General features: G+C 40.4%; 1 protein-coding gene across 2 annotated transcripts; it reads left to right on the forward strand.

Moving 5' to 3' along the window:
- The first annotated feature begins 173 nt into the window (after positions 1-173).
- Positions 174-11,784, forward strand: LOC102196031 (uncharacterized). Of its 2 annotated transcripts, XM_005728341.1 has the most exons (23): positions 174-276; positions 368-416; positions 504-584; positions 789-1,337; positions 2,660-2,796; positions 3,240-3,297; positions 3,424-3,560; positions 3,924-4,602; positions 4,698-4,825; positions 4,925-5,038; positions 5,192-5,249; positions 6,040-6,147; positions 6,227-6,316; positions 6,396-6,524; positions 6,641-6,712; positions 6,823-7,083; positions 7,165-7,248; positions 7,335-7,468; positions 7,555-7,680; positions 7,779-7,836; positions 7,914-8,012; positions 8,103-8,198; positions 10,061-11,784. In XM_005728341.1, the coding sequence occupies exons 4-23, from the start codon at positions 950-952 to the stop codon at positions 11,377-11,379; spliced, it is 4,275 nt and encodes a 1,424-aa protein (XP_005728398.1). In that variant the 5' UTR covers positions 174-276; positions 368-416; positions 504-584; positions 789-949; the 3' UTR covers positions 11,380-11,784. The 2 variants fall into 2 exon arrangements, with proteins under 2 accessions (XP_005728398.1, XP_005728399.1); XM_005728342.1 differs by lacking the exon at positions 6,641-6,712.
- Positions 11,785-14,351: the final 2,567 nt, after the last annotated feature.

Below are 14,351 nucleotides of genomic sequence, written 5' to 3' on the forward strand. Positions count from 1 at the left end.
ATTCTTGTATTTGCTGGTTTGTGTTGTTGTGTTTGCACATTTCTGTTGCTTGTGGGGCTCGCACACAAGAATTTCACTCGCATGTGCTGTGCCAGTGTGCCTGCACATGCGATGTGACAATAAAAGTGATTTGATTTGATTTGATTTAAAGCTTGTGTTCATCTCTGTGCGTAGGACCATTTCCACCCAGGCTCACTGGATTCCAGCGCTGATGCAGAGACATTACTGGACTTGGCAAAACAGGCAGCAACAATTCACAATAAATCTCACATACAGGTATTCTCTACTAGGTTGATAAAGATGGTTGATTTAATTTAAACTTTTGCTCTTTCCACACTTATGCTTTTGAATCGGTCTTCTCTCGAAGGTAATATATTTGCAGCGTCCCATTACGGAGCCATACTCCTACTTTATAGGTGAGTATTTATGTTGCAGTTAATGTTTTTTTTCAGTGGCATCTGCAGATACATTGGGTTGGACACTTTTCATGTGTTCTTTTCCAGCAACAAAAATCTTGGAACGTATAAAGTGGAAAACTGAGAGCAAAAAGCTTAAACCCCAAATAAAACTTCATAGAAAACTGGGTAAGTACACTGAAATGTTTTCAGAATCATATAGATGTTCAGTATTGTCCAAGCAGAAAATGTGCATGCGTGGCTCCCAGGGTGGCATTGCATTGTTTTTATTTGGAAAGCTGACTTGCTGTTTTTTGTTTACAGAATGGATGCCTAATATGACAACTGTACTCAGACTGACTTGTATATCCTTTTTTTTTTTTTTTGTCTCAGTTCCGAGGATAACTGTAAAAGACGAGCAACGTGTGAGAGGTGTCTGTCAGAAAAATGGCAGCACCAACACAGTCGGTGTAGAAGAAATCAAAAAAGAGCGTGACACACCGACACAAAGTGAAAATGACTCGAGGTTGAAAAGTGAAGCGGCTTCAGAAGTGATGAACAGTCCAGGTGAGGTGTGTCGGGCGATAAAGCAGGAGCCAGAAGAGGCTAAAATAAAAGGATCAGCTGGGGCGAAGCAAAGCTGCCACAATGCCAACAAAGATAATGGTCCAGACTCTGGGATAGAAGATGGCAGAAATAGCAAAGATGTCCCAGCACAGCTGAAGAATTACAAAGAAATGGAAAGAAAAAGACAGCACAGTGTGTCTGAAACATCGCAAGAGGACTCGTGTCCTACTGAGTGTGTGGGGAGAGAAATGGGCCCTAAAAGACAGCGTCGGACCTCCAGAGAAGACTCGTGTGACAAAGCCCCAAAAATGTCTGATATTAGCATAAAGAAGGAGAACAATGAAGATGAAGCCTGCAAAGCGGCAATTGACAAAGGTTTGGAAGGTTTTACTGACTATCTTACTGTTTTTGTTTTGATATGTCAAGAGAGTTGGTTTTCTCCTCTGTCAGGGGTAGACATTTGTTCAAACACAAGTAAGAGAAATAAGACACTGCAGACCGACTCAGAGAGTATTAGAAACGTGCGCACGGGTGAATGCCTCTGAGAAGACACACACACCGAGTGCAGGCTCGGTTGCTTTATTTATAGTGAAAGTAAGTTTACATAGTACTTCCTCTTTTAACAGAAAGGGGAGAGGTCAGGCATTATCTCAGCTTATCTGACCTTGCACACATACACTGAAAATAACAATGCAGAAGTATATCATGCTTATCTGACATCACACACTGAAGTAAGGAATGCATTATGTTCTCTTTAACAATAAGCTTGGTTATGTGAAAATATATGAACACACAAAATATAAGGCACACTTGATTATATTGTATTATAGAGATTAGGTTATATTGTATAATGTAGAAAATCTCTTGACATCCTCTTAGCTCTCAATAATGTGTAATAGATTTTTATTTATTTTAATAATTATGCCTTTACTTGTTTTTTGATTATAAGGAGAGCTAAGTATTTTTATCTAAAAATATTCTAAGAAGGGGAAAACATGGATGGTATTGTCCCGATTCTTTGATATTGGGAATAAGAACAAACCAACACTGGCTCCGATGAGTTCAATCAAACGATGATTTTATTAAGCACACGTGTGGGAAGATGTATACTGTAACATCAGCATAGATCTTTGCTAAAAAGCACACTTCTTCAAAATGGTTTTAATATGTCAGGGTTTGGCCCCTTCTTGCGTCAACAAAGAATATAACATGCATCAGTTACAGTTAATAATTGATTAACAGTTAATGACAGTTAGACAAGTTCCCATTATCAGCAACATTTTTACTATACATGGCTGTTTGTTTCAAAAGTCTCCCCCCGAGATGGTTCCTGTTGACTTGTTCATTTCATGCTTATTTTAACACCTCTTGCATCAACTGTTGCTATGCAGTTACAAGCAAAGTGTATCTCTCACCTCTGACCTAGAACTTCATCTACAGTTAGTTGTGTCTGTAAGCTTGCTTGCCTTGGCCTTTTTGTGCTCTGATCACCTTACACAATAGATCACCTGGACATTCACGCCAGACAAAGCTTATGACCTTCAAAAGGACTGAGCGCATTTGCAAAGTGTATAAAATAACTACAACTACGCACTTGATAAAAATTTTAATAAGGTGGCACTAATGCAAGCCAAGTTAGCAATGAGATATTTTCTTTTAATTCCACAGTGTTAATGGTAAACAAATGTGTCCCACAGGTTTTATCGCTCTGCTTAAATGCTGCTGTCCTCAGCATGAGCCGGTCTACCTCTGCGAGTCCTGCTCGTTGAAGGTCTCAGAGAAGGACATCGTCAGCCATCTGACTGGATTTGACCATCACAAGGTGCCACTGGTGGTGAGTACATGTTCAGTTTTAAGTTGGGCTTCTTTTTTTTTTTTTATCTCAGTGCAATGCTCATATGTTATATTTGAGCATTGCACTCGGTGTCATATTTGACATCGAAGTTTCTAAGACTCGATTTAACAGAAGGATCTAAGAAGCTGATATGCTGCCTAATTTCTGAGATCATATGGTTGGGAGCAATAATTGAAGTTTCTCTAACTTTAATTGTGGCTTAGCTCTTCAAGAGGAAGGAAGAATATGTTTGACAGGCTAAAAATATTGTGTTCACTTGAACTGGAGAAAGGGGAACCAAAATAAAAGCTACTTGAGATTGGCATAAAAAAATATACAAGCTCAAGTTTGGTCTGAACCTTAATGATATTATATTTTCACACTAATATCCAAAATTAAAATCTTCATTTGGGGTACTAATTTTATTTCTGTTTTGACTGCAGGATGTTAATGTAAATGAAGAAGTTTACAGTAAGGTCTCAAAACAAAGCTTTCAGTCGGGTAAGGATGCACCTTGCTTTCTGTGTTTGGGTTGTTTTGTTGTTACTTCACCTTAGTGAAGCTAATTTGGAGAGACAGAACTACCAAAGTGCAGAATTTCCTCATTTTATCCCACTGTCATTACAGCCATAGAGACAGTCAAGGCATTTCAAACTCAGCAGGACATTGGGTCTACATTCCCTTCATCCTCAACTCCTACCTGCGTAAAACCTGTGGACACTTCAGTCGACCAACATGATGACAATACAAAGGGCAGCGTGAAGGTAAGTGAAGTGTATTATGAATAGAGTTTATGCGTGATATTCATGTGAGATTTGCAATAATGGAAAATTCTGAAGTAAAGGCACAAACTAAAGAGATGTAGGAAAATGTATTCATGTTAGAGCTGACCGAGCTCTCCTTCCCGGCTCCATCCAAACCCTGTTTGCCTGCTAGCTGGTACACATAGGATCAGAGACTGACTTTTTAAACAGAGATACTTGCACAGATTCAAACAGATAACATTGATACCAAACCTTACTGCATTGATGTGCGTGGTCGAAATCCACAACCTGAACACTGCATGCTTGTGTCTGCTTAAAAAAAACTTAACTACTGCTACTAAATGCCATTGTTTCATTGTGAAGGTGGTGAACATGGTGACTGATGCCGACCAAGAGGAGTCTGCGTTATTTAAAGGCACTGGAATAACTCAAGTCCTCCCTCAATCAACTGAAGAGGGCACAAAGAGTAACAAAGCCCCCAAGCCAGCTAACAAATCTGTCACTTGTTCAGTTACTCCCAGAAGTGGAGAAAACGTAAGTCTGTGTGTGTCAAATGCAAGTGGCACAAAAACCACCTCCAAAGCCAGTATTACTCCAAACACAAAGTCAACTGCAGAATCTGCAGCGGTGTGCAGAACCGGAGCTCCATCGAGAGTGACGGCTACTTCTTCAAACAGAATACCTCCTCAGACTGAATCCACAGTGGTGCGAGAGGCTACTTGCAAAACTGCACCTTCCTCCAGAAGTGAAAAGTTTCCATCTCATCAGTTAAAAACAAAAGCCACCCCTCAAATGGCACCTGTGGCTAAAAAGCCCAGAACCTCAGTTAGACCTGAGAGTGTGGAGACTTCTGCAAAGACCGTACATGTGAAGAATTCAGTGGGGCCAAATGCATCACATTGTCATAAAAGTAACAAACCTGGCGCTCCTCATCAGGCCACGGGCACGTCTGTCAGGCCTGAACACAAGAAGCCACCCACAGAGCCACCCCAAACCTCCATGAGTAATAAGACAAAGCCAAGTGAAGGCCTTCCTAAAGTAGGCAAGTATTAAAGTTATTATTTCTGTTTGTAAAAAGTGAATTTCTTTCCACTATTTCATTTTTAACCAGAAGCCTGTGTTTTTGTTACTTTTTAGGCTTAAATGAGCTGATTGTGGTATCGTGTGAGGAGAAGCAGCAAGTCTACTGTAAGCTGTGTTCAGTGAAGCTAACCAGTTCCAGTGACTATCACCTGATCAGCTTAGACCACTGGAAAAAATATGTGGTGCGTGCTTTTAAGCGTCTATGCAGTGTAGCTTGTGAAGCAGTTCAGTAATATAGATGTTAATTGGATCTTGTTTGTTTTCTTTTTTTCCCTGATTAGAAAACGAAGTATCCTGATTGGACCGCAAAGCCATCAGAGATGGAGAGAAAACTGAATGAGATAGCGATCCCCTTGACCGAGGCTGAGAGGAGTCTCGGACCTCGCAAACCACAGGTCTACCAACAGACAATTTAAATCACAATTAACAGATTTTTTGCATTTTTAACATTATGTGTGGCAAAACAAATACACATGAGAGTACAACATTAAAGTGACAGCTCATAAGGTAAAGCTTTCAATTACAGTTGTTTATATTTATCCTGCTAGATTCTGAAAGTGAAGAAGGACGTGTATGAAAAGCTGGCTCATCTTCCAGAAGATGAAGGTAAAGAAAGATTGATTCATTTTTTCCTAAAATGGAGAATCCAGTCTCTTAATGCTTGAGACTGTAAACGTGGCACACAGCCCAGACCTTGTCTGGGGGGGAGGGGGAGACTTTACTGCTTGGTCAGAATGACTAAGCAAACATTCAGAGAATCTGAATTGAGTTGAGTTTGTGCCATGAAGAATTCACAGTTGGCAATCAGAATCAAACTACTTTATTAATCCCTGAGGAAACTGTGTCCAGTTGCTTCAACACAATAACAATGGTAAATGATACATTATATTACAAAGTTACTAAATAGATATTGTAGTGTGTACTTTCACTTTACATGGAGTTGTACAGAGAGATGGCCACAGGCAGGAGTAATTTGCTGTGTCATGCAGTGGTGCAGTTCGGTAATCAGTCTCTCACCAGATGTGTTCTTGTGACTGGCCAGCATGTTATAGAGTGAGTGGAAGGTGGTGTCAAGCATTGTCCTCATCTTGGACAACAACCGGTCCCCGACATCACTTTGAGTCCAGCTCACTCCCCAAAACGTTACTGCCTTTGCTGATCAGTTTATTGAATCTGTCGGCATCTGCAACTGTCAACCTGCTGTCCTAGCATGTAAACGCACAGAGGATGGCCACAAAAGACACATTGTACAACAGACATTAAAAGATCTTAGCCGCCTCAGAAAGATGTACAGTAACTAATTAGCCATGTATCTGATGAGTGTACTGTATGTGTAGTTTATAGACAAAGCAGTCACAGATTTGAACTCTTTTCCTGTCCATCTTTTGATTCTCAGCTGTCAAATATGTGAAGTCAATGAATCAGAGAAGCTTGCGGCTCTCATCAACCTCCCCAGCTGATTCTGCCTCTGCCAGTCCATGCGACGTTTCAAGCTCAGATGATGGTAAATAAGACAGCTCCAAACAGGTCCTAGTTTATGGATACCAGCAGCTGATTTCAAAAATGCATTTATTGTCTCTTAGGGATAAATAAAATGTCAGAACTTTCTACTTACGAATGTCCAGCGGTGGAGAACAAAAACCAGCACCAGGCACTGTTGATCCAGAAAGAAGGTGAGACCCCAAATGCAAATGAATATATCTTTAAGAAAGGTTTTGAATATGATTTTTCTATTTGTTTCTGTTAACTCAGAAATGAGCTCGAACTCAAAAGTGGAGGCGGACCTGGCTGCATCGAAGCCAATCGGACAGAGCACGGAAGATGAAGACATACAATCTGATGACATGATTCTGGACGAGCTTGAAGACGAGGAAACGGCAGGTAATGCATCCATGCTTGTCACTGGCTTTTTTTTAATTTTTTTAATTTTTTTTATAGAATCACACATAAAATAAATGTTTAAAGTTGAAGTAATAGATCTCTTCTACATAATTTAGAAATTGAGGATTTAGAAGAAGATGTAGAGATTCAGACTTGCACTGAAGTTATGTCTGAAATGCAGTGTCCTGGTAAATATAGAGCATTTTTACATATTCTGCTTCTGTAACATTTTATAGGTTCTCTTCTTGCTTTAACTCATTTTAGCAGAAGTCATAATGTAGAAACTTTGTTTTGGCAGAGCTTCATGGCGGCACTAGAGACCACAGACCAAAGCAGCCGAAGAGTGAAGAATTTCAGGACAACTGGACATTGCCAGCATGCGCACAAAAACCTTTGACTGTCAAATTCAGCTGCTCAGAGCCACTCCCTGTAGCTGCTTCAGCTCATCCAGAAGGGCAGAACCAGCTGAGACCAAGGCAGAAGATGGACCACGTGTCTAGAGGCAATCCAGTATCAGAAGAGCACAGTGCATCACAGGCATTCTTAAGAACTCCAACAGGTTTGTGACGGTGGTGTTGATGGTGTTGTTTCATTTTATGATTGAAAGTAAAAACTCTGTATTGTGTCTGTGCTACCACAGAGGGAAGAAATCAGCGCTCTAGTTCTGACAGCAATTTGTCCATCTTCTTGAATACAAAGGGACTGGATGCTGAACCAATTGTTGGTAGGTGTCTCCATCCTACACTGAAACTCCTTTCCACTCTCATTACTTTATCTCACTCTTTGTGCCCCCTGGTGTTTCTCCATCAGGTAAGGGTTATGTGTTGGAGTGCCGCGGGATTGCTTTGGAAACCCTTTTCTTATGCACGTGCTGCGAGAAGGCGCTCTCTCACCGCGACATCTGTCAGCACATGGTCAGCTCTGAGCACCAGCTCAAATACATGGTGTGTATTGTCCTAATAATGGTTTTTCAAATGTTTGAATAATAAGTGATCAGTATATGTTCCTACAATTTTAAAATGTCTTTCAGCGGAAAGTATACCCTCAGTTTCTCCACAAGTTCTGGGATGAAGACCTGCCTTTAGACAAGAAACTGGAACTCTTAAAGAAAGTTTCCTGGAAGCTCTCAGAGCGGGAGCAAGATGAAAGTCCAAAGGTAGACTGTTAAGACCACATACTATAAAGATTGGCTCGATTCATCTGCTTTGACATCAGTGACAATAATAATAATATTTTCCCCCTTTTTGTACACAGGTTACTACGCTGAGAAAGGAGTTGCATGAACGTGTTCAGACGGCTCCATTCAGTGAAGGTAACAATAAGATCAAGTTATAACTGTCCACACAGTTTAGGTGAAGTGAATACACAGTAACTGTGTTTGTTCTTCAGCTATAAAAATTTTGCAAAATATGCATACGGACAAATCAAGTAAACTGGGCCTGGCGCAGGACAACGATGAACGCAGGGTCTTGGTACCACAGCACAACAGTGAGTCCAAACGGCTAAATCGATGTTTCATCTTCTTTATGTTAACTGGAGGAGGAGTATGAAGTGTGACCTCTGCTTTCTGTTGCACAGGTCAGCAGTCGGATGAGCGGCCAGTTCCAAATGAGTCTCTTTCCACAGAAATGCAATCAGCTCATAGAGCTGAGCGATACCAGAGAAGTGACAATGGTGAGAGGGGTCGCTTTTCCAAAACTGAACTTCTTCCATAGGCTCAGGGGGAATTAATTATTTGATGCCCAGCTGAGTTTTTTACTTCTCTAATTTTTATGTAAGTTTTTTTATTGATGGTGAGAGACTGAATGTCAACCAAACTTTCCAAAAAATTATATGACATAAAAGTTGCAGTTGATTTGCACGTCATTGAGTGAAATAAGTATTTGAAGAAATATAAAATGACCTTCAGTCACCCTCAGTCTGGAGCTCCATTCAAGATCTTGCCTTGTGGGGTGAGGATGATCATGAGAGAGGTGGTGGATCGGCCCAAAAGTAAACGCTAGAAGGTTGTTGCCAAGAACATCACAGTGTAGCACGCTATTCTGTGATAGACTGACAAAGATCTCCTTGCTCAGGAAGATGCATGTGCAGGCCCATCTTAAGTTTGGCAGTGAACATCAGAGAAGACTTGGAAGAAAGTGCTGTGGACAGATGGAAATCAAAATTGCACTCTTTGGTAACTCGACCTGCAGTGTTTGGAGGAAGAGAAATATATGAACACCATCCTCATTGTCAAACTGGAGGTAGAAAAGATTGTTTTGGGCCAGTTCCTGGGTACAGGATGACCTCACTGCGTTGAGGGGCCAATAGTCAGGCCTGTGTACTGCCTAGACCTCAGATCTCAATCCTATTATTTTTTTAAAAATAAAAAAAAATACTAATAATAAAATAAAAGGGAGGTGAAGTGAAGTTTTGTTTCTTGGCTCCTGCTTGGCAACTCAAAAGCTTTATTTCAACTTGTTTTAGTTTCTGTAAAGAGTGGTGGTCCAAAATCACTCTGGAGATTTCTGACCTGGGGGCCAACTACAAGAAACGTCTTACCACTGTTATTCAACAAGGGTTTCTACTACTAAGTCATTTGTTTGTGTGGTGATCAAATGCCTGTTTCACTCAATAGCACACACATCAATATGTAACTTTTATTTAAGGTGTTTTTATTGTTTTTTGGTTGATATGCTGTCTCTCCATAAAATGAAACTGCCCTCAATATTAGCTAATATTTACTGGTATTTCTCTGTATGTGAACAAGCTTACAAATTCAATGGTAGTTGTAAATAATAATATTGTTCCCAACTACATAAAATTTGACTTGAGCTCAACGCAGAACCATGTATGAATTTCTTGTATATTTCTGTTCTGAGTTTTAAATTTGAACGTGCCAATATAAATTAGATTTTTGTGCTATTTAAAGTGGTTGATGGGACAACAACTTATCCTCTATTGAGTAACTAGTTTTAATTTGAGTTAGAGCAATACAAGCAACTATTGACAACAAAGCCTGCAATGTTGTTTTTGTGCTTCACCTATTGCAGTAATTTGAAGTGTAATGGTTTGAGTCAGGTGAGCTAACTCTGCATTTGGCTTTCTCTTGCATTAAGCTTCACACTGTTAGATTGCTTTGGACAGGAGGCGAGAGGAGGCTCAAAATAAACGTGAGGTGAAGCTTGCTAACCTGGCTCTGCATGTTTCCATTTTGCGTTATACGCCACTGACATACATATATGTGTATATATTTAGTATTAGTATATTAGTGCTGTAATCTGATTGGTTTACCAACCTCACCTGTGCTGTGAACTGCATGAACAGTGACAGTTTAACCGTGTGTTTGCGAGTGTATGATGAAATCAGCCAAATTCAGCGTGGCATCTACATTATACTAATGTGTAATATACGTTTTTGAAATTAAGAAACTTCTCCATGGGTTTGGAGATGGAGACTATTCAAAGAGTGTGGAAAGAAATGTTTTTTATTTTTTTTATTTCTGCAGGCTCTAATTGTGTTTCTTGTGCTATTCTGTCCTTTTTTTTTTCCCCCAGCTCAACTCACACAGGAGCCTCAGTTAGAGTCAACTCAAACGGTTGGCGACTTGGATGGGTTCAAAGAAAGAGGACTCCAGAGTCCTCTCAATCTGAGCGGCTCCAGCTCGAAGGATGATCCTGTTGCCTCACTGTTGCCCCATCCTGGCTCATGTCTCAGCCCTGAAGAGACCTGCTATAAGCCTCCTGTGCAACCAAAGCTCACGCCACCAGTCTCTGACTATCAGCAGCCTGCCCTCTGCTTGCATGTGAAACAGGAAGAGGCGCACTCAGAACCAGCATGCTCTTCGGCTGCTAATCCTACTATCAGCCAAACGCTGTCAGTGCCTCCCAGAGATCAGTGTCTCCCATCCAGGGAAAGGCCAGCTGATACTTTGCCATACATAAATGATGTAGACTGGAGATTGTTTAGACACCTGATTGCTGTGGTGAGAGAATGTAGAATGAAAGCTTCTGTTACTGTTGATACTTTGGACTCCTGCGCTGCCGGTTCATCTGAAAGTGTGGAAAATAGGTTGAATTTGCATACAGTGACAAAAACTCCAACTTCCTCTGGCTCATTTAAAAGCATGCCTCTGACAGGAAACCCTGCTAATGCAGGCAGTGAGAACCAACGCTTCAGTCTGAGTGGAAGCTCAGAAGACACTTCATCTTCCCTGGACCATTTGATGACTAGAAATCCTTTTAAGGTTGAAGCTGCATCTGGTGCAAGGGCTACTACCGCCACTGTTGAGCCCAAAGACCCACAGCATCCACCAACTATTGCTGATCAAAGAGTCTTTGAACATTTCAGCCCTGTTTGCTATACAGACACCAGCCATAACCCAGGACAGATCCCACAGCCACATGCTGACTCAGAGGCTGACAGCTCTGGAGTTGACCAGTTGCCCATCAGTACCATTGTAACCGAGAGGCTGACGCAAAGGTTTATGGGACATTATACAGAACAGCCCCACACCGAGGTGAACAGCAGCCATCAGGGCAGTTTCCCTACAACTTCTGGAGACAACCCCACTGACTTTTTGGTGCCTTCAACCGGATACGAGTCACACAGCCAAATGCCTTATGTCGCAAGTTCACATCCAGGGTACGCACCGCCTCAGGCCGTATTAGGTTACACAACAGGAGAAAACCCTCAAGTTTATACTGGAGCTTTAAACCCAAGTGAAGGATACTCTGCAGCGGCAATCTACCCGGGAAATTTTTATCCACAGCTCGCCATCAGCCATTCAAGTTTGCAGTTATTTGGGCAATCTGCGGTGACTCCAGGATGGGTGAGCTTGGATATGTTGCACTACTACCCATCAGTGAGGAGATAAGTGACTGGTTTTTGGTTTTTCTACAAAAAAACATTTGCTGTTGTGCGTTTTGACATTTGATTTCTCTCAAACTGTTTTTGGGAAGCCTGAGGTGCAAATTGACACATTCGCTGCCTTTTTCTCAGTATTTCTGTGTTTTCACTTGCCCTCCTGTACAGCATATGTTCTGATCACATTTAAGAAGCTAGATTTAGCCTGTTAAAACTCTTTGTTTTGTGTGTTGTTTTTTTTGCCTTGTGGTTCATTTTGAGTAAAGCGCACAGATTTTCTGTGCAAGTAGCAAAAAGTTATGTTTAAAACTGTTTGTATTCAGTATGAAGAGTGTGACGAAATCTCATTTATTTGTAGCTTGTTTTTAATCTGATAATAGCAGTTTTATATATATTTGTGGGTTTTTGTTTTGTTGGCTGATTTTTGATTTAAAAAAACAAAAAGAAACTTGATGTTTGATTTTTGACCAGTTAATAATAGATTTTGTTTGTCTGATGAATAAAAGGGAGAAACTTCCTCTTAAACAAAAGTATTTTTATGGGGTCTGAGATGAAGTGTTTTGCTGTGTGCTTGCCTTTACACTAAAGGGAGATCTGTGTATGATTGGGCACAAACTTTAAGGGGAAGGGAGAGAGACACATTCTCTATTTTAATATTAAGCTTGAAACTTGCCTTTTTTTAATTTTATTATTTTTTTTTTTATGGAGTTTATAGTGAGTCCTGGATCAGATGACTGAATCCTCCCAGTCATGCTGCACTAGGTCTAGCCTGCTTATCTGCATGTCTCCCAGATTGCAAGGTTTCTTCTTCACTCACTTTTTAAAAACACTGCATTTACTCATTAGTTGTTATTAACCTATCTTCTCCACGGTGTGTCTTTGTCCAGTCTCCCTTCCTGAACCTGGGTCTGCCAAAGGTTTCCTCCTTGAGAGGGAGGTTTTCTTTCCTGCTTTTGCCAAAGCACTTGCTCATAGGTGGCCATTTGAGATATTTTCCCAGTGTTATTGTAGGGTCTTTACAATATAAACCGCCTTGAGGTAACTCTTGTGATTTGGTGGATATAAATAAAATTGAACAGAACTTATGAATGGTTACAACTGCAGGCATAAAAAATATATCTATATATTAATCTCATATAGAAGAGCAACATTTTATTTACACTGAAATAATGAATTAACAAGTTGCCAGGTAACAGATGAGGACCCAGATTAATGGAAGGACACAACTATTGTTGGTTTCTTCACAGCCATCTATAGGTCAAGGGTCCAAAAATAGGGGGGGGGAAGAGGCAGATCTCTGGGAGAAAACTCCTTGTTGGGACAAAGGTCAGAAGTGGATGCAAACAGTAACTTGCATAAGGTATGTAGAAGAGCATCTCTGAAGGCACACTGTGAAGATTTGAAACCGATGCGCTGCAGAAGCTCTCACTGGATGTATGCCTGTCGCCTCAGAACAGGAAACTGACGCCATCGTAACCACAGTGTACCGATCTTGTAACAAAGCTGTTGCTCCCTTTGCTCTATTGCCCTGCTGATTATGAAAGAACACCGCAGTGTTATTTTGTTCTGTCTCTATATTAACAGCGTTTGCGCCTAATGAGTATGTCAGGAAGTACGCATTCTGTATCTGAGGTAGAGCGGGCAGGTTTTTGACTGGTGATGTTATGTCTACCCACAGACGTTGACATAGATCGTTTAAACTGTGTAGGGACTTGTGAAAAGACGCCGTGTTTTCCTGGAAAATGTGCAAACGCCAGATATTAAAACTTTACACCAAATGACAGGTTGGAAACGTTAGGGGAACATACACTGTTTAAAAAAATAAATATTTAAAAAACTTCATATGGGTTATGATTTTGGTTCTGATGTGCAATGTAAATGTTCCCTTTATATTCATATTAAAAATTTTTAGCAGCATCGTTGGAGGGCAGAAAAGCATAAATGTGTTTAGCTGTGTCTGCAGAGTAGAGCGCATCAAAGCACTTTGAGACCATTCTGAAACAGCATTTTCTCTCTGCTACAGTAACAGCAAAGCTAACGCTGTAGATGATGACCCAGAATGTGGAATTAACCTGAAGGTTGAATTTCTTTCTTGTGCAATCTTTAAGAAGATGAACATGACCTTGACAACTGTGCTTAATACATTCAGGTTTATCCACTTGTCCCCCTGTGCTTTTGTTTATATTGAAAATGAGATATTTCTCAGTGTGGTAGGAATATAAGCGTGGGAAAGAGGAAAGGAGAGCATGTCTGAGGCAAATTGGGAGGGTTTTCATCAGCTTGTGACCGGCCTCCCACACATGTGAGGTATTTGTTGGAACTTTCAGGCCAAGCAAGGCCAGACCTTGGAGAACTTCACAGCAACTACTTCCTCATAAATCATGCACAGTTGTAGCAACTTGACAAAAAAACCCTGCTACCTGTCTGTTATGATATCAAAGCTGATTTTTCCCCTTATGTCTCACTGTGCATGATGCTGTGTGTTGCATAAATATAACCTCTGTGACCTTTGGACTTCAGTTTAAAACATGTGTCAAAACCATAATCATTATTCATTCAGGAATCATCAGTTAATCCATGTGTTTCAAGGAGCTTTATTGTCCTTCGCATCACATGTTAACATGAGGTGGAATGAAATTATGTACACATGGTCCCAGAGTGAAAAGAAACAAAATAATGAAGAAACAGAATTTATTTATTTATTTATTTATTTTTAAGTAATAAATGAATAGTTGGGGTTTTTAATTTTATTTTTGTTTTGTTTTTTGTTTTTGCTTTTTAACAAACAGGAATGACAAGTCATAAAACAATACAAGAAATAATACTATAAGTAGAGTGCAGCAACCTGAGTACCAGTATGGAGTATGGGTATCGAGTGTAGGTATAAATATACAGGGAGTGCAGAATTATTAGGCAAATGAGTATTTTGTCCACATCATCCTCTTCATGCATGTTGTCTTACTCCAAGCTGTATAGGCTCGA

The sequence above is a fragment of the Pundamilia nyererei genome, unplaced genomic scaffold (genome assembly GCF_000239375.1).
Source record: "Pundamilia nyererei isolate P.nyererei 1_Seehausen unplaced genomic scaffold, PunNye1.0 scaffold00028, whole genome shotgun sequence".
NCBI lineage: Eukaryota > Metazoa > Chordata > Actinopteri > Cichliformes > Cichlidae > Pundamilia > Pundamilia nyererei.